The sequence below is a fragment of the Pristiophorus japonicus genome, chromosome 14 (assembly GCF_044704955.1).
Source record: "Pristiophorus japonicus isolate sPriJap1 chromosome 14, sPriJap1.hap1, whole genome shotgun sequence".
Classification (NCBI taxonomy): Eukaryota; Metazoa; Chordata; class Chondrichthyes; family Pristiophoridae; genus Pristiophorus; species Pristiophorus japonicus.
In genome coordinates this window covers 104,502,239-104,520,736 of record NC_091990.1, presented here as the reverse complement: position 1 = coordinate 104,520,736, position 18,498 = coordinate 104,502,239, and the positions used below count along the sequence as shown (strand labels likewise).

The 18,498-nt window shown below is 48.4% G+C and overlaps 2 protein-coding genes across 2 annotated transcripts in view; both read right to left on the bottom strand.

Moving 5' to 3' along the window:
• Positions 1 to 18,498, bottom strand: part of LOC139279628 (cadherin-related family member 5-like) — a 184,900-nt gene that overhangs the window by 77,657 nt on the left and 88,745 nt on the right. The gene's annotated exons all lie outside the window — the stretch shown is intronic.
• Positions 1 to 18,498, bottom strand: part of LOC139280284 (malignant fibrous histiocytoma-amplified sequence 1 homolog) — a 71,922-nt gene that overhangs the window by 24,841 nt on the left and 28,583 nt on the right. Inside the window, exons 2-6 of the mRNA XM_070899961.1 lie at positions 16,531 to 17,416; positions 13,810 to 14,104; positions 12,738 to 12,924; positions 11,600 to 11,778; positions 432 to 919 (exon numbers count right to left, since the gene is read on the bottom strand). Coding sequence (XP_070756062.1) covers positions 432 to 919; positions 11,600 to 11,778; positions 12,738 to 12,924; positions 13,810 to 14,104; positions 16,531 to 17,416 — 2,035 coding nt within the window. The remainder of the gene's footprint in view (positions 1 to 431; positions 920 to 11,599; positions 11,779 to 12,737; positions 12,925 to 13,809; positions 14,105 to 16,530; positions 17,417 to 18,498) is intronic.

The window sequence follows — 18,498 nt, the reverse complement described above, 5'->3', positions numbered from 1 at the left end:
TGTGAAAGACAGAGAATGGAATTAGCAACAGGCTTCTCACCAACGCACGCCAACTGCTTTCTGCACCATTGCTGCAACCAGAATTTAACATGCTTGTTTGCAAATACGGCTGCAAGGCTGCTCCATATATTAAAAAATCCAAATATCTTAAAAAGGAAATTGATTTGAAAACTGATTTAATGTAATCTAGGTAAGAAGCAAATCTGCAAATGCTGAAAAGGCACAGCAACTTCTGAAAAATTAAGTTAGTTGGTGACAGAGATGTCATGGTGACAACATGAGCCATGTGGCCTACTCCTCTCCATTACTCAGTCACCCTAACCTCATTATCTAAGTTGCTCCCCATCGACCCCCTACCCCAGTGCCCATTTGCACCTTACCCAAGGACGGAAAACAAATCGGACCAGATCAAAAAAGGAGAAATGCAAGACCTGAGGAAGAATCCCTCTGGGATTTCAGGCAAGAAGAAAGCGCGGATGTGAAGATCCTCCTCACTGTCTTCTTTCCAGTTTGCTGATACTTCCTTGGCATCCATCAAGTAACTTGGGAATAGATAGGTGAGAGCTGGCGTGTGGTCCAATTGTGGCCAACGGGAGCCTGGGTTGAACTCACATGCTTCTGGATTCAAGGCCTGAGGTTTGGAAGAAAGACATATATCAAAATGTTCCAATATTTGGAATAGTTTGCCTTTCTCTTCCTCATCTCCAATGATGTCCTCTGGGATATCTTGCAGGTCTTTCTCACCACTTTGCCCCAACTGGTGCTTGACCAGTATCAGTATGGCTTTATGATGCAGAGTGCCTTTGTTCTGAAGGTCCAAATTCCACTTATCCTGGTCTGGTTTGATGGCCGATTCCTTCCTCAGTATTCTGGGCGGGATACTCTTCAACTGCTCCAACAGGTCATGGCGTACAATCATCTGAAACAACAAAGAACTTGGATTGGAACAGAATCCCGCTGACAGAACGTGGCTCTCTCTCATTCCTCAGTGGCGTGTGTATCGAAGCATTTCCCTCTGTGCCCATTATTATCATTCACATGATTTCACATATTTACAATACTTCAACAAGGGAAGCACATCAAACAAATGGCATAAAAAGACAGACTTGCATTTCTATAGCATCCTTTACAACCTCAGGGCATCCTAAAGTGCTTCACAGCCAATGAAGTACTTTCGAAGTGTCGGGACAAAAAAGGGAATCTTCTTGTGGAGGCAAAGGGCACGACTGAGGCACTGAGGGAGGACTTTGCACCCGTCTTCACAAAAGAAGAGGATGAAGTGAATGTTGCAGTAGAGGAGGGGGGAGTAGAGATATTGGATAGGATACAAGTAGATAGAAAGGAGATGCTAAATAGGTTGGCATCACTCAAAGTTAACAAGTCACCTGGGTCAGAGGGGTTGTATTCCAGGTTGCTGAGCAAAGCTAGGGTGGAGATAGAGAAGCTCTGACCACAATTTTTCAATCCTCCTTGGATATTGGAGTGGTGTCAAAGGACTGGAGGGTTGCAAATGTTCCACCCCCGTACACAAAGTGGGAGAGGGATAAAGCTGGTAACCACAGGCCAATCAGCCTAACGTTGGTGGTGGGAAAACTGCTCGGCACCGCTGCCACGGATAAAATTAATTCTCACTTGGAGAAGCGTGGGTTAATGAGGGACAGCCAGCAGGGATTTGTTGAAGGCGAATTGTATCTGACTAACCCGATTGAGTTCTTTGATGAATTAACAGAGAGGGTTGATGACAGTAGTGCAGTAGATGCTGTATATATGGACTTTGAAAAGGCGTTTGATAACGTGCCACACAACAGACTTAATCAGAAAGTAGAAACACATGGGATTAAACGGACGCTGGTAACTTGGGTACGAAGTTGGCTAAAGGACAGGAGGCAGAGAGTAATGGTGAATGGATGTTTTTCTGACAGGAGAGGAGTGTGCAGTGGGGTCCCCCAGGGGTGGGTATTAGGACCATTGCTTACCTTGTTATATATAAATGACCTGGATGTGGGTATCGGGAGTGCAATTTCAACGTTTGCGGATGATACAAAACTTGGCAGCAAATAGTGATGAGGATATTAACAGACTGCAGGAGGACATCGAGAGAGACTGGTAAAATGGGCAGTCACAGGGCACTTGCAATTTAATGTGTGTGAAGCGACGCACTTTGGGGGGGAACAACATAACGAGGCAAGATAATCGAAATTATATTATTTTGAGTGGGTTCAAGAGCAGAGGGAACTCTGGGTGCATAGTCACAAATCTTTGAAAGACAAGTTGATAAGGTGGTTCAGAAAGTGTAGGGGATCCTTGACTTTGTAAATGGGGGCACTGAATACAACAACAAGGAAGTTATGCTAAACTTTTACAAATCTCTGGTTAGGCTTCAACTGGTATATTGGGCTAGACTTTCCACCTTTGTGCAGATCACCCAAAAATGGGCGTTATTTCCAGCATGGGCGGTAAAAATGGGTTTTGAGCTCGCTGGATTATTGCCCATTTTCAAAACCCTAAATTTCCATTTTTGAAAATGGACATTACCGCGAGCGATCTGAAATGGGCGTTAGCGTTAAATTATTTTGACCTTCTGCCGTAAAGTATCACCGACCATAGCACCAGCATGGCAACGCTAGTTTCCCGTGTTTCAGGAGGTCAGGGGTCATTATTACATGTACATAAGAGGAGATAGAGAGAGAGGGAGCAGAGAGGGACTGAAAGCGTGTGTGGGTGTGGTGTGTGATTGATTGGCTGTTGTGGGAGGCAGGAGGGAGATTCAGCAGTAGCAAAAAGCCTACTAAGCACAAAGAAGGTAGTTGGCATCGAGTTTTTGTGGAAAAAATAATATTTAACATGGAAGGGATGGAGGAGGTGACACAGCACACTGTGGAGACTGACGCTGGCGAAAGCAGTGAGCTGGGAAAGGAACAATTGGGAGGACGAGAAAGAGCGAGGAGGTTCTCGGATGAGGCAAATGCCTCCCTCATGCAGGAGGTCGAGACATGCTGGGGTCAATTGACCCAGGGAGGGCGTGGGAAGCCCACCCCAAAGGCCTACCAGAGAATATGGGCCGACATAGCCGAGGTGGTCTCGTCGGTGACCAACGAGGTGCGTGAGGGCAACCAGTGCCGCAAGCGCTGCAATGACCTTGTCGGATTCGCCAGAGTAAGTATTACATTTATTTACATGTACTTATATATTTATGTAATTGGAATTGTAAGTGTAATGAGTGATTAAATCAGATGTGATGTCTTGCACTTATACTGGGAAGGTTGTACTCAAAGCCTGCAGTCACTGTGTACGTCTTTAGGTAAAGAATGATCATTTTCATTATAATCATGATTACATTTTGTCAGTTATGTGTTGTATCAGACTCTGACAGTACCTCGCAATGATCTCACGCAATGATCTCATGCCATGTCATGCTGTTGTTACCTTTTACAGAAGAAGCTTTCGAGGAATAGGGCCGAGCAGAAGTGAACGGGTGGTGGGCCACCAGTCATCAGCGACCTCACCGACATTGAGGAGCGGGTGCTGGCACTAGTGGGGAGCCGGCACTAGTGGGGAGCCACCCCCGGTCAGCCACGCAAGCAGCAGCAGAATCTGATGTGGTGCCACGTGAGTAAAGTACACACCATTGCGTGGTGTAAAGTCAATAGATGCCACACCCACTCATATCCGACCAATATTATATAATAGATGAATCATAAAATTCTTCTCTAAATAATGATGTCCTCATGAGAATCATTTCAATACAGAATTTGGTGATAGTCATGAAATCTGATGTCTCTGATGATCTGGATAGCGGTATTGCTTTTGTCGTGCATATGCTGTGTGTAGCGCTGGACTCACCATGTGACCTTAGCATCCCCTTCTCCTCTAATAACCTCATTTATGTTTTGCAGCTCAGCCAGCAGCGTGGCCCCATCCAAGACCACCGAGCCCAGAAGGTTGGGGGGGGGCGCGGGGACAGACTCGCCGGACTCTCCGCCATCTGGTGCTGAGGAGCCCCGATTCTCACCCGTGGATCTGCTGGGTCCCTTCTCAACGGATGAGAGTGCCGACTTCCATAATCCATTCGACACCGATAACATCCAGTGCTCCTGCAGCCATTCCCACATCCACCATGGAGGTACCGGACCCAAGCACCTTGCCACAGGGCACCCAGGTGTCTCCAGGAGGGCGCTGACCAAGCAGAGGTTGGTTTGATGCGGCAGGTCTGCTCCGAGTGGCAGATCTGAGTGGGGATATGGTACACTTGTCCAGGAGGAGTGTTGACATTGGTCAGCAGATCCAACAGACAATGGGGGGCATATCCCTCCAGCTGGCCAGCATGTCCACCACCATGACGGAGTACGTGCTGTGGATGGCGGAGGCACTGGAGCTGATAGCCAGGAACACTGGTGGCAGAGGCCTCCCAGTGGAGCCGGAGCTCGGCACTGCACTCCACAAGGTGCCGCACCCCAATTGCCAATGACACGTGACAGCCAGGAGGAACATCTTGCTTCTGGCTTGGAGCACATTCCCACCTCGGGACCGTCCTCTCCCGTATCCATCCAAGTAGCGGTTCTGCCGTCATCCCCCGCCCCCCCCAATGAAGCAGCGCCTGAAGAGCTCCTCGGCCAAGCGGCTTTGAGTCAGGAGGGGAAGGGGTAGAGGTGGGGAGGAGAAGCATGGAGGGAGGAAGGAAAGTGAGGTGCATGGCCACAGGTGTAGTCCTGGGCATATTTTTATGTTGTTGGTGCTATTTTGATGGGAGGATCGGGGGAAGGGGTGAGGGGGCTACCTTGCTGGTTTGCATTTGTGTTCTGTGCTGCTGATAAATTTGTTGTGGGGTGGGGTGTTTTTAGTTATAATTATGATTTCACATAAATGGTCGGATTACATGTTTTTTATTTAACATAACCTTGTTGCGCATTGTCTCAGATAGCTGCACTGTTACACACTGGTGATTCCTTAACGTGAAAGGGTATAATTACACTTAACTTGAATCAACTTGAACTTTAACTGTCACCAAGGTGATGCACTAATGTATGACCTGCACACCCAACAGTGTTGCAGCTTTGTAAATAACAATGTTCTTTCAAGCAAAGCGCTCATTTATAAGCTGCTGATGTAAGAGTCTTGCAACAATGTAGCCACCACGAGCCCTTTCCTGTGGTCTAGAGGGGGCATGGTTTCAGCGTCAGCCTGATTGTCTGCCCCGAGGTCAGTGTCCACCTCCTCGTTCTCCTCTTCTCTTTCTCCTGAGGTGGACCAGCAGTCCCTTCTGGCAATTCTTGTCCCCTCCTGATAGCCAAGTTGTGCAGCATGCAGCACACCACCATGAATTGAGCTACCTGCTCAGGGTGATATTGGAGCTCGCCTCCTGAGTGGTCCAGGCATCTAAAGTGCTCCTTAAGCACTCCAATGGTTTTCTCGACGATATTGCGAGTTGCTCTGTGGCTCTCGCTGTATCGCTTCTCGGCTTCAGTGTGGGTGTTAGCCAGGTGGCGAGGCCATATCCTTTGTCACCAAGCATTGACCTTGTGGCTGACTGGTAAACATGTCAGATACAGTCCTCTCATGCAGGATGTGAGCATCATGGATGCTGCCCAGAAATTTAGCATTCGCTACCATAATTATTTGCTGGTGGTCGACAACGAGTTGTACATTCAGGGAGTGGAATCCCTTGCGCTTCCTAAAAACCTCTGCATCCTGAAAAGGTGCTGGCATCGCAATGTGCATACAGTCAATTGCTCTCTGCACCTTGGGGAAGTTAGCAAATCGGTAGAATCATAAAGCCCTCTCAGTCTGGGCCTCCCTGGTCATAGGGAAGCTGATAAAGTCCATCCTGCATAAAGGGCTTCAATGACCTGTCTAATGCAGCAACGTGTGACATGCTGAGATATACCGCAAATGTCGCCAGCTGAGGCCTGAAAGGAACCCGATGCGTAGAAGGAAAGTGTCGCGGTGATCTTGACCTCGACGGACAGTGCGGTCCAGATGGTGCTGGTAGGCTGTAGATCTCCCCTGATGACATATGACATGTGATTTATGTCAATGGTGGAAAAAGCGGGATGTGGGCGGGAGGTGTTATTGGCTGTGTTACTTATGATTTCAGACCAATGTTGGTATTAAACTTTTGTTGCGCATTGTCTCAAATAGCTGGACCGTTACACACTGGTGATTCCTTGTCGTAAAAGGGTTAAATGCAACTTAACATCAATCAACGTAAACTTTAACTGGCACCAAGGTGATGGGCACCAATGATGTCTGAGCTGTACACACACAGCAGTGTGTCAGCGTTGTCATCACATCAGCGCTCTTTCAGGCAAATCTTTCCGATATCAGCTCCTCATGTAAGAGTGGGATTTAACAAATGCCAGTCACACCGCTGGCGTCCGTCCCGGTTAGTTCCACTTTTTGTGGGCGTTTGTTTGAGCAGGCGATATATGTGCGAGATGGTAAAATTGACGGTGGGCGATCTCCATGGCCGCTAGTTTGAGAAAATATGTTCTCATGGCATATCTCAATGATAACCTCCTTGTGGAAGCGAAGTCTCCTAAGGCAGGTGTCTGAGTGGCCCCCGGCCTGTGAGCACCATCGGAGCAGGCCGAGGAGCGGAAGGAGCAGCGTGGCGGCCTAGCCCAGCAGTCTGAGCGGCCTCCGGCCTGCGAGCACCATCGGAGCAGGCCGGGGAGCGGAAGGAGCAGTGTGGCAGCATACCACTCCAGGGAGCAGCACGTGCTGGAACAGGAGAGCAATGGCAGTGAAGAGTGACGTCATCAAGATCCAGGTCAGTGATTGGAGCACTCGGCAGGTATTGCACAAGTGGCGAGGTTGGGGCGAAGGTGTGGCGAGAGATTGTAGAGGGATGTGATCGGGGCCCAGGAGAGGCGCGGGCCCAGGGCAGCACGAGCCCGCCCACACTTCGATATGTGTGTGCACTAGCTCTGTGCAGCAGAGCTGGGCTCCAGTCATCTTGGTTAATCCTTGCTACTGGACCAAGACCTAGCTTTGTCAAGCCCGTGTGATGGCTGGTGTGCAACAGTCACCACACGTTAAAAAAATCCACACACAGGCATCTTCCACCCTTCAAGATTTAGTTCGGACTTGGAATTTTAGGTCCATCATTGCGAACTTTTTGACGTGGAAGCAAGTCATCCTCGATTCGAGGGACTGCCTATGATGATGATGATAATGTTATCGGACAATTTGAGGTAAGACCGCTTCTCCCTGTAAGTGCGGGGGTTGTAACGTCTGGTCCTCCTCATCAGTCTGGCACGTCTTTGATTGGGCACATAATGCTGTTGAATATATCATCTGCCATCTCTAGTCTGCAGCATGTGCGTGGTCATCAAGACAGGCTGAGAAATGACAGGCCCCATTCCATTATCAGTATTACACCGATTGTCCACAAACAATAAATGCCCCCACTAAGACACCTAAGGCTAGAACCTCCACTTTTATTGCCTGCTTAACGCCCACTTAACCGCTGAAATGACATAACGCCCCGATAGCGCCCATTTTGGCACAAAATGGAAACTGACGGGTTTTTTTTTTAAGGAGACTTATCGCCGAGCGTTACTTTCCCCATGTCCTTAATGCCGAGAAAAAATATTACAATCTAACCACCTTTTTTGGGGCGGAATTAGCAGAATGGGCGATTTCAACACCCATATTATCACCCAGCGTTACTTTCCTCACGGACTTAACGCCGAGATTCAATAATAACGCCCGCCAACTGTTTTTTGTTGTAAAGAACATATTTTCTCAAACTAGCGGCCATGGAGATCGCCCACCGTCAATTTTACCACCTCGTACATATATCGCCCGCTCAAACAAACGCCCACAAAAAGTGGAACTAACCGGGACGGACGCCAGCGGTGTGACTGGCATTTGTTAAATCCCACTCTTACATGAGGAGCTGATATCGGAAAGATTTGCCTGAAAGAGTGCTGATGTGATGACAACGCTGACACACTGCTGTGTGTGTACAGCTCAGACTTCAATGGTGCCCATCACCTTGGTGCCAGTTAAAGTTTACGTTGATTGATGTTAAGTTGCATTTAACCCTTTTACGACAAGGAATCACCAGTGTGTAACGGTCCAGCTATCTGAGACAATGCGCAACAAAAGTTTAATACCAACATTGGTCTGAAATCATAAGTAACACAGCCAATAACACCTCCCGCCCACATCCCGCTTTTTCCACCATTGACATAAATCACATGTTCAACATGTCCAGCAACACAGAATACAACGGCAAAGCAGCCCCCAAACATTGCCACAAATTGCATACATCCAGATGGAGATATAACACAGACGTCACCTGCGCACATGCACCTCACTTTCCTTTTCCCCTCTTTCTTCTCCCCACCTCTACCCCTTCCCCTCCTCGCTCCACGGCGCCTGGCCGAGGAGCTCCTCAGGCGGTGCCTCATTGGCGGAGTGCCACGCTCTGGGACTACTGGGAGGGCTGTGGCAGCAGTGTTCCTGGCCATCGCATCCAGGGACTCCGCCATGCATGGAATGTATTCGGACATGGTGGCCAGGTGTCGGGATATGCCCCCCAAAGCTTCGTTGAGCTGGTCACCAATGTCTACAGTCCGCCTGAACAACTGAACCATTTCTCCGCTGTCATGTCGCGCTCGTGGAACAGACCTGCCGCGTCCACGAGGTCTCTGCGGGGTCGGCGCCATCCTGGGGACAAATGGGGTGCTCTGTGGCGAGGTGCTTGGGGCCGGCACCTCCAGAATGGAGGCGGGAATGATCGGAGAACCAATAGATGGCCTTGGGGTCGAATGGGTTCTGGAGCGTGGCGATACAGGTTCTTCGAAGTCCGCGCTCTCATCCATCGAGAACAGACCCAGCGGAATGACGGGCGACAATCGGAGCTCCTCAGCACCAGATGTAGTAGGATCGTTCGCCGACTCCTGCCCCACGCCCCATCTTCTGGCCCCTGTGGACTTGCCTGGGGTCGCAATTCTGGCTGAGCTGCAAGACAGAAATGAGATTATTAGAGGAGAAGGGGGTGCTAGGGTGACAAGGTGAGTCCAGCGCTACACACAGCATGTGCACGACAAAAGCACTACCCACTCTCAAAATCATCACAGACATCACATTTCATGACCTCCAACACATTGTGCATTGCAGTGATTTTCATTAGGCCAGCATTATTTCTATGACATTTTTAGAAATCATCTATCATATATGATTGGTCAGATATGAGTTGGTGTGGCATCTATTGATTTACATTACGCAATGGTGTAAGCTTTACTCAAGTGTCATCACTTCAGGGTCTGCAGATGCGTCTGTGGCTGTCCGGGGATGTTTCCCCACGAGTGCTAGCACTTGCTCCTCCATCTCAGTGATATCGCTGGGGACTGGTGGCCCCCCCCCCACCCGTTCGCCTCTGCACGGACCTCATCGTCGATAGCTTCTTCTGTAAAAGGTGACAGGACGACATGGCATGAGATCATTGCGTGATATCATTGCTAGGTACTGTCACAGACACTGATACAACACATAACCGACAAATGTAATCATGATTATGATGATTATTATCATTCTTTACCTAAAGATGTACACCGTGACCGCAGGCTTTGAGTAAAACATTCCCAGTAAAAGTGAAAGACCTCACATCTGCTGATAGTCACTCATGACTGTTACAAATCAAATTATATAAATATATAAGTACATGTAAATCAATGTAATACTTACTCTTACGGATCCCACAAGGTCGTTCCATCTTTTGCGGCATTGGTTGCCCTCATGCACCTCATTGATCGCTGACGAGACCACCTCTGCTATCTCGGTGCATATCCTCTGGTAGGCCTTTGGGGTGGGCTTCCCACGCCTTCCCTGTGTCAAGCGTAACTCGACCTCCTGCAGCAGGGAGGCATTTGCCTCGTCCGAGAACCTCGTCGCTTTTTTGCGGCCTCCAATGTGCTCCTCTCCTACCTCACTGCTCTCTCCAACATCGGTCTCCAGCCTCTGCCTCTCCCTCCATTATAGGGCAAATTCGGTCAAATATGTGGCTGGTAACAGCTACTTTTTGGTTGCCTACTTGCTGTGAAGCTCTAAAGTCTCCCTCCTTCCTCCCAAAGCAGCAACACCACACCCAGCCACGCCTTCAGTCCCACTGAGCTCCCTCTCTCTCTGTCTCCTCTTCTGCGCATGTCATGGTGACCCTTGACCTCCTGAATAGTGGGAATCAAGCGTTGCCATGCCGTTGCTAAGGACGGCCACACTTTACGGCAGAAGGTCAGAAAAATTTAACACTACCGCCCATTTGATATTGCTCGCGGTAATGTCCATTTTCAAAAATGTAAACGAGGTGTTTTGAGAATGGGCGTGATGCCGGCGATCTGAAAACCCTTTTTAACCGCCCACGCCGGGAATAACACCCATTTTTGGGCGATAAGCACAAAAGTGGAGGTTCTAGCCCCTAAAGTAAATTCCAATCGTCCACAGTATGAGAAGATGTTTGGTCAGATGTTCACATCACCTTAAAAGAACTCCAGAGTACATCCAAACTCCCCCGAAGTTTAAATGATGCGAACTGCGATTTAGAAAATGGTGTCCATACCGCTGTAATTAGTTCAGGTGAGAGCAACGTTTTCACAGCGTTTTTTCGGCGTGTGATATTGTCGGCGAGATGCCGAAAGTAAGGATGGGCGATTTTCTGGGTGTTCGTTTCGGCAAATGTGATCTTTACGACAAAATAAAGTAGCGGGCGGTATTATTACATCCCGGCGTTAATTACATGCCGAAAGTAATGCTGGCCGATATTATGGCCGTTGGTTTCGCCCATTCTGATCTTTCCACCCAAAAAAGGTGGGCGGGCGGTATTATTTTTTATCGCCGTTAAGTTCATGCCGAAAGTAACGTTCGGCGATAAGTGACTGAGAAATGGTCGTTAGTTTCCATTTTGTGGCGATATGGGCTTTATACCTCATTTCAGCATTAAAATGGACGTTAAGTGGGCGGTATGCATACAAAAATAATGGAAAGTCGAGCCCACTGTTTCCAATTCTGGGCACTACACTTTAGGAGGGTGTCAAAGCCTTGGAGAGGATGCAGAAGAGATTTACTAGAATGCTACCGGGAGGGACTTTGGATATGGGACTAGACTGGGGAAGCAGGGATTGTTCTCCTTGGAGCGGAGAAGGTCAAAGGGGGGGTCAAGGTATTCAAAATTATGAGGAGTTTAGAGAGGAGCGAGAAACCATTTCCTCTGGCAACTGGGTCGGTAACCAGAGGACTTAGATTTAAAATAATTAGCAAAATAACTAGAGGGTGAAATGAGGAGAAATTTCTTTACACGTTGAACTGCACTACCGAAAGGAACTTTCGAAAGGCAATTTGACTTGTAGTTGAAGAGGAAAGGTTTGTAGAACTCTGGGGAAAAACTGTGCATGGGACTAATTGGATCGCTCTTCCAAAGAGCTGGCACAGGCACGATCAGCTGAATGGCCCCCTGATGTGCTGTATCACGATGGGCCGAATGGCCCCCTGATGTGCTGTATCACGATGGGCCGAATGGCCTCATGCTCTGCTGTATCATTCTATGATTTTATGAATAATGAATACAGGAAGTGATCCCACCCAAACCCACACTCACCTTAAACAAGGTGATCAGAAACGATGGCTTCAGGAATACAATATCTTCCAGAGTCTTCACTTCCTGGTACCACACAATTAACCCAATCCGATGCAAGTAATTCAGAATGTATTTCAGCTGCTCACTGTCAATGTTACGAAGATTTTCAGTCTGTAGTAATTCATCCAGAGTCACAATTCCTGTTTAAAACAACACAAAATTGAGAGTCAGTATCTGTGGAACTGTACCCCAGTGAGAGTCAGTGTGTGTGGAACCCGTACCCCAGTGAATGTCAGTGTGTGTGGAACTGTACCCCAGTGAGAGTCAGTATCTGTGGAACTGTACCCCAGTGAGAGTCAGTATCTGTAGAACTGTACCCCAGTGAGAGTGTGTGTGTGGAACTGTGCCCCAGTGAGTGTCAGTGTGTGTGGAACTATATCCCAGTGAGAGTCAGTATCTGTGGAACCGTACCCCGGGGAGAGTCAGTGTGTGTGGAACTGTACCCCAGTGAGAGTCAGTATCTGTAGAACTGTACCCCAGTGAGAGTCAGTGTGTGTGGAACTGTACCTCAGTGAGAGTCAGTGTGTGTGGAACTGTGCCCCAGTGAGAGTCAGTGTTTGTGGAACCCGTACTCCAGTGAGAGTCAGTGTGTGTGGAACCCGTACTCCAGTGAGAGTCAGTGTGTGTGGAACTATATCCCAGTGAGAGTCAGTGTGTGTGAAACCCGTACCATAGTGAGAGACAATGTCTGTGGATCTGTACCTCAGTGAAGTTTTCCTTATGTCGCCATTGGTTTTTCTGCCAATCACCTTAAATCTGTGCCCTCTGGTTCTCCACCCTTCTGCCAATGGGAACAGTTTCTCTCTATCTACTCATGATTTTGAACCTCGATCAAATCTCCTCTCAACCTTCTCTGCTCTAAGGAGAACAACACCAGCTTCTCCAGTCTATCCATGTAACTGAAGTCCCCATTCTTGTAAATCTTTTCTGCACCCTCTCTAAGGCCTTCACATCCTTCCTAAAGTGCGGTCACAGGCAGTGGAGAATGGGGGTGCAGGATCGAGGGGCTGGATGGCTACTCCTGCTCCTGTTTCTTCTGACCTATTGCGGACAGCAGGGAGAGGCTGGGCTCAGCATGTGTAAAATTATCAATTCTTACCGTGTTCTGGAACTTCATGTGTTTCAATGAGATCTGTAATAGCTTTTTCCACCTCTTTGTAAATGACTGGAAGTTTCCGGATTGCGTTTGGGAAAATATTTTCATTCCGAACTAATTGCAGGATCTGCAGCCGAGCCTCGGCGATGGCATTGTTTCGCGAGTAGTCCACAGGAATAAGGTCCAGAACCTGCCGGGCAAAGCGCACCCCTTTCATTCAAACTCTCACTGGTTCCTCTCTGGGGAGGAGGGAAGGAGAACGAGGGAGGGAAAGTAGGAGGAAAGGATGGAATAAAGGGAGAGAAGGAAGGGAGAAAAGGAAAAGAGGAGGAAAGGAAGGAGGGGGGGTGGAGGGAGGAAGAAAGGGAATGAGGGAGGGAAGGAATAAGGGAAGGAAGGAGGGAGGGTACAGTTATAGCGTCTGCAGTTCCGGACTAGTAAACCAGAGGTTGGGAGTTCCAATCCCACCCTAGAAAGTACAGAAGCTGTGGTGATTTGTGGCTGGCACCAGAACAGCAGCAGTAAATGTTGCTGGATGGTTGCAACCTCTGTCTGACCCTCACCAGGCAAGTGAGTAGGGGATGGAGTCAGAGACTGCCTAACGCGGGAGGTCCCAGCCCTTGGACCCAGTCGGGTGGGTGTGGGGCCCAGTCAGGGAACAGGTCTGAGACCACTGTTAAAATAAAAGGAGCCAATTGTTCTTTAATCAGGGTCACACCCCTCCCCCCACCCCAAGGGCCCTGAAATGGCCCCTTTCCTCCACCTGTCCCGTGCCAATGAGGTATCCACCCGCTAGCCCCGCAAATTCTGGTGGAATCTGCAGCAATGGGCGTAACCGCTGGGATCGCGACCCCTGGATTTTCGGCTCCGGCCTATTTCACGCCAAGATCATAAAAATTCGGAGCAGGAGTCGGCCATGCGGCCCCTCGAGCCTGCTCTGCCATACAATAAGATCATGGCTGATCAGCGACCTCAAATCCACTTCCCCGCCCGATCCCCGTCATGTTGAGAAAACAAAAACTGCCCCTTTAAATGGTGGCACTCGCAATCGTCACAGAGCCGCTTCCTTCCTCACCTGTAGACTGAATTCGGACAAATTGTAGAGCGTGTTGGCCTGATCCCTGTATAACTCACTCTGTCGCTTCTTCCTCAGCTTCTCACAGCGCTGAGTCAGGTTCTCCTTTCTCTCCGTCAGCATGGCCTTGATCTTCTCCTCAATGTCCTTCTTCTTCCTCTGGACCTCGTCCTTATCGCAGAGGTCCACATGAGTCCCGACAGGAAGCACGACCGAATCCGGGACGCGCATGAAAACATTGTTGATCCAAAAACCAACCAGCTCCTTGAAGGAATGCTCGTCATCCACATCATACCTGGGAAAATAACCGGGCATCACAACTCGGGAAAAGATCATCCAGTCCGTCAAACTCCTTCCTTCCACATGTAGAGTTCACACTACCCAGCACCATCAATCTCCCCTGTCAGCTGTGTAAATACTCAACTAGGCTGACGCTGCAGTGCAGAACTGAAGGAACGCTGCACTGTCGGAGAGGCAGTACTGAGGGAGCGCCGCACTGTCGGAGAGGCAGTACTGAGGGAGCACCGCACTATCGGAGGGGCATTACTGAGGGAGCGCCGCACTGTCGGAGAGGCAGTACTGAGGGAGCGCCGCACTGTCGGAGGGGCATTACTGAGGGAGCGCGTACTGTCGGAGGGACAGTACTGAGGGAATGCTGCACTGTCGGAGAGGCAGGGCTGAGGGAGTACTGCACTGTCAGAGGGGCAGTACTGAGGGAGCGCTGCACTGTCGGAGGGGCAGGACTGAGGGAGCACCGCACTGTTGGAGGGGCAGGACTGAGGGAGCACCGCACTGTTGGAGGGGCAGGACTGAGGGAGCACCGCACTGTTGGAGGGGCAGTACTGAGGGACACTGTGACACTGGAACATGGCTATCAAATGCATGAATAGTCAGCTGTAGTATACAGAGTGGAAAAGATCGAAATAGGATATGCTCATCTTATTTAAGAAAAGGGAGATGGGGATAGAGGGAAACAATGAGAGAAAGGGAATTGAGAGAGTGAAGGCAGGGAAGATAGGGAATAGAGGAAATAATGAATACAGGAAGGAAGGAAGAAAATCAGAGTGAAGGAGGGAATCAGGCAAGGAGAGAGGGAGAGGAATGAGACAGGGAGATAAGAAGAGGGAGTAATGTAACGCCCCTATTTAAGAAAGGAGGGAGGCAGAAAGCAGGAAACTATAGACCAGTTAGCCTAACATCTGTCGTTGGGAAAATGCTAGAGTCCATTATTAAGGAAGCAGTAGCAGGACATTTAGAAAATCATAATACAATCAAGCAGAGTCAGCATGGTTTTATGAAAGGGAAATCATGATTGACAAATTTGCTGTTCTTTGAGGATGTAAAGAGCAGGGTGGATAAGGGGGGACCATTGGATGTGGTGTATTTGGATTTCCAGAAGGCTGCCACATAAAAGGTAACTACACAAGATAAAAGTTCACAGGGTTGGGCTAATATATTAGCATGGATAGAGGATTGGCTAACTAACAGAAAACAGAGAGTCGGGATAAATAGGTAATTTTTGGGTTGGTAAACTGTAACTAGTGAGGTGCCACAGGGATCAGTGCTGGGGCCTCAACTATTTACAATCTATATTAATGACTTGGATGAAGGGACCAAGTGTAATGTAGCCAAGTTTTCTGATGATACAAAGATGGGTGGGAAAGCAAATTGTGAGGAGGACACAAAACATCTGCAAAGGGTATGGACAGACTAAGAGACTGGGCAAAAATTTGGCAGATGGAGTATAATGTGGGAAGAAACTTTGGCAGAAATAATAGAAAAGCAAATTATAACTTAAATGGAGAAAAGTTTCAAAGTGCAGTACAGAGAGACCTGGAGGTCCTTGTGCATCAAACACAGAATGTGAGTATGCAGGTACAGCAAGTAATCAGGAAGGCAAATGGAATGTTGGCCTTTAATGCAAGGAGGATAGAGTATAAAAGTAGGGAAGTCCTGCGTATAGTTTTGGTCTCCTATTTAAGGAAGGATATACTTGCATTGGAGGCTGTTCAGAGAAGGTTCACGAGGTTGATTCCTGAGATGAAAGGTTGAGCCTATACTTATTGGAGTTCTGAAGAATGAGAGGTGATCTTATTGAAACATATAAGATTATAAGGGGACTTTTCAGGGTAGATGCAGAGAGGATGTTTCCCCTCGTGGGGGTATCTAGAACTAGGGGGCATAGTTTCAGAATAAGGGACCGCCCATTAAAAACGGAGATAAGGAGGAATTTTTTCTCTCAGAGGGTTGTAAATCTGTGGAATTCTCTGCCCCAGAGCGCCGTGGAGGCTGGGTCATTGAATATATTTAAGGCGGAGATAGACAGATTTTTGAAAGATAAGGGAGTGAAGATTCATGGAGAGCAGGCAGGGAAGTGGAGTTGAGGCCAAGATCAGATCAGCCATGATCTTATTGAATGGTGGACAGGCTCGAGGGGCCAGATGGCGTACTCCTGCTCCTATTCCTTATGTTCTTATGTAATGGCCAGAGGTGATTGGATATTGATCAGCAGCAGGAGATTGGGCTGATCTTCTCTCCTGAGCTCAGTGATTTGGCTAATTACAGTTTCTGGGGCATCTCGGTCTTTGCTTCTTGGTATCATGCTGGGAGGGGCATTCACTCAATGAGGTGCTGAGCTGCCTGAGAATGTTTTTTTTTTAAAGAATTAGTGATTACAAATAAAGGATTGCTTGGAGAAGATCAGACCCATGCTGTGCTCACCTGTGTAAGTCAATCACCAATACAACCAGGGCCTGGGGCGTGATGAAGACGTGGTGGGTCAGGTAATATTCCTGCTGCCCGGCGAAGTCCCAGCACAGGAAAGAGAAGTCTTCGATCTGAAACTCGTTGATCTCAATGCCGATTGTCCTGGCCTTCTCCGCGATGGTCACCTGTTTCTCCATAGTCAAACTTTGGCACAGGGTTGACTTCCCCGCCATGGATGCCCCGAGGAACATGGTCTTGATGCGCTTGTCCTCCTGCGACTCGCTGGTCTGCAACTGCTTGAAATAGCTGCGGATATGCCGCAGCCCCCCCTCACACACCTCATCGGGGGGTTCCCGCAGAGGGTTGGCGCGTGCACTGAACTTCCTCAGCGACCCCCCCTCAAACAGCTGGGCCGGCAGTTTCCGCAACTTGTTGTTCTCGATGTAAAATTCCTCGAGTTTTCCGAGCTTGGCGATGGTTTCCGGAACTTTCTGTATAGCGTTGTGAGAGAGGTTGAGGTAGCGCAGATCCTCGCAAGTGCCGAGGTCTCCCGGGAGCTCAGTCAGCCGATTGTTGTTGAGTTTGAGCTGCTTGAGGAGCTGGAGGCGGGAGAAAATTCCCTCCGCCACTTGCTGGATCTTGTTCTGATTTAAGTTCAGCGTCTCTAGGAGCGGGAGCGAGCCGATTTCTGGGGGGAACTCCAGCAGTTCATTCTTGGACAGGATCAGTTTCCTCAGCTTGCTCAGCCTGGCCAGGCCTGCCACATTCTTCAGCCGGTTACGATCCAAATCTAGATGGTCAATCAGTGGGTCTTGGAGGATCTCTTCGGGCAAAACCTTCAGACGACCCTTGGGCCGGACTACCTCCCGGCCGGACTTCTGCTCAGCACACGCCGATGGTTCTGAGAAACAAACGCAATTAGAGCTTAACACGATGAGTTAAACGCTGGGGCAGTGACCCGCACAGCTCACGGGCACATTTCATGCTGAGAATTCTCTCTGATATATTCCCCAGCATCTCTACTCACCTACTGTATTTGTTTAATGATATTTATAAGCCTGAGGATTGGGAGGATTTTAGAATTCAGCAAAGGAGGACCAAGAAATTGATAAAGAAAGGGAAAATAGAATGAGAGTAAACTAGCGAGAGACATAAAAACAGACTGTAAAAGCTTCTACAGGTGTGTAAAAAGGAAAAGATTAGCGAAAGTAAATGTGAGTCCCCTACAGGCTGAGACAGGAGAAATTATAATGGGGGAATAAGGAAACTGCAGAGAAACTAAGCAAATACTGTGTGTCTGTCTTCACGGAAGAAGACACATAAAACCTCCTGGAAATAGTGGAGTATCAGGGGTCTAGCGAGAATGAGGAACCGAAAGAAATTAGTATTAGTAAAAAATAGTACTGGAGAAATTAATGGGACTGAAAGCCGATAAATCCCCTGGACCTGATGGCCTACATCCTAAGGTTTTGAAAGAGGTGGCTATATAGTGGATGCATTGGTTGACATCTTCCAAAATTTCATCGATCCTAGAAAGGTTCCCGCACTTCATAAGGTAGCTAATGTAACCCCACTATTTAAGAGAAAACAGGGAACTACAGACCAGTTAGCCTGACATCAGTAGTATGGAAAATGCTAGAATCGATTATTAAGGATGTGGCAACAGGGCACTGAGAAAATATTAATAGGATTGGGCAGAGTCACCACGGATTTATGAAAAGGAAATCATGTTTGACAAATCTGTTAGAGTTTCCTGAGGTTGTAACTAGCATAATAGATAAGGGGGAAACCAGTGGATGTAGTGTATTTGGATTTTCAGAAGGCATTCAATAAGATGGCACAGAAGAGGTTATTGAACAAAAGCTCATGGGATTAGGGGTATTATACTAGCATGGATTGAGGATTGGTTAACAGGCAGAAAACAGAGAGTAGGAATAAACGGGTTATTTTCGGGTTGGCAGGCTGTAACTAGTGGGGTACCGC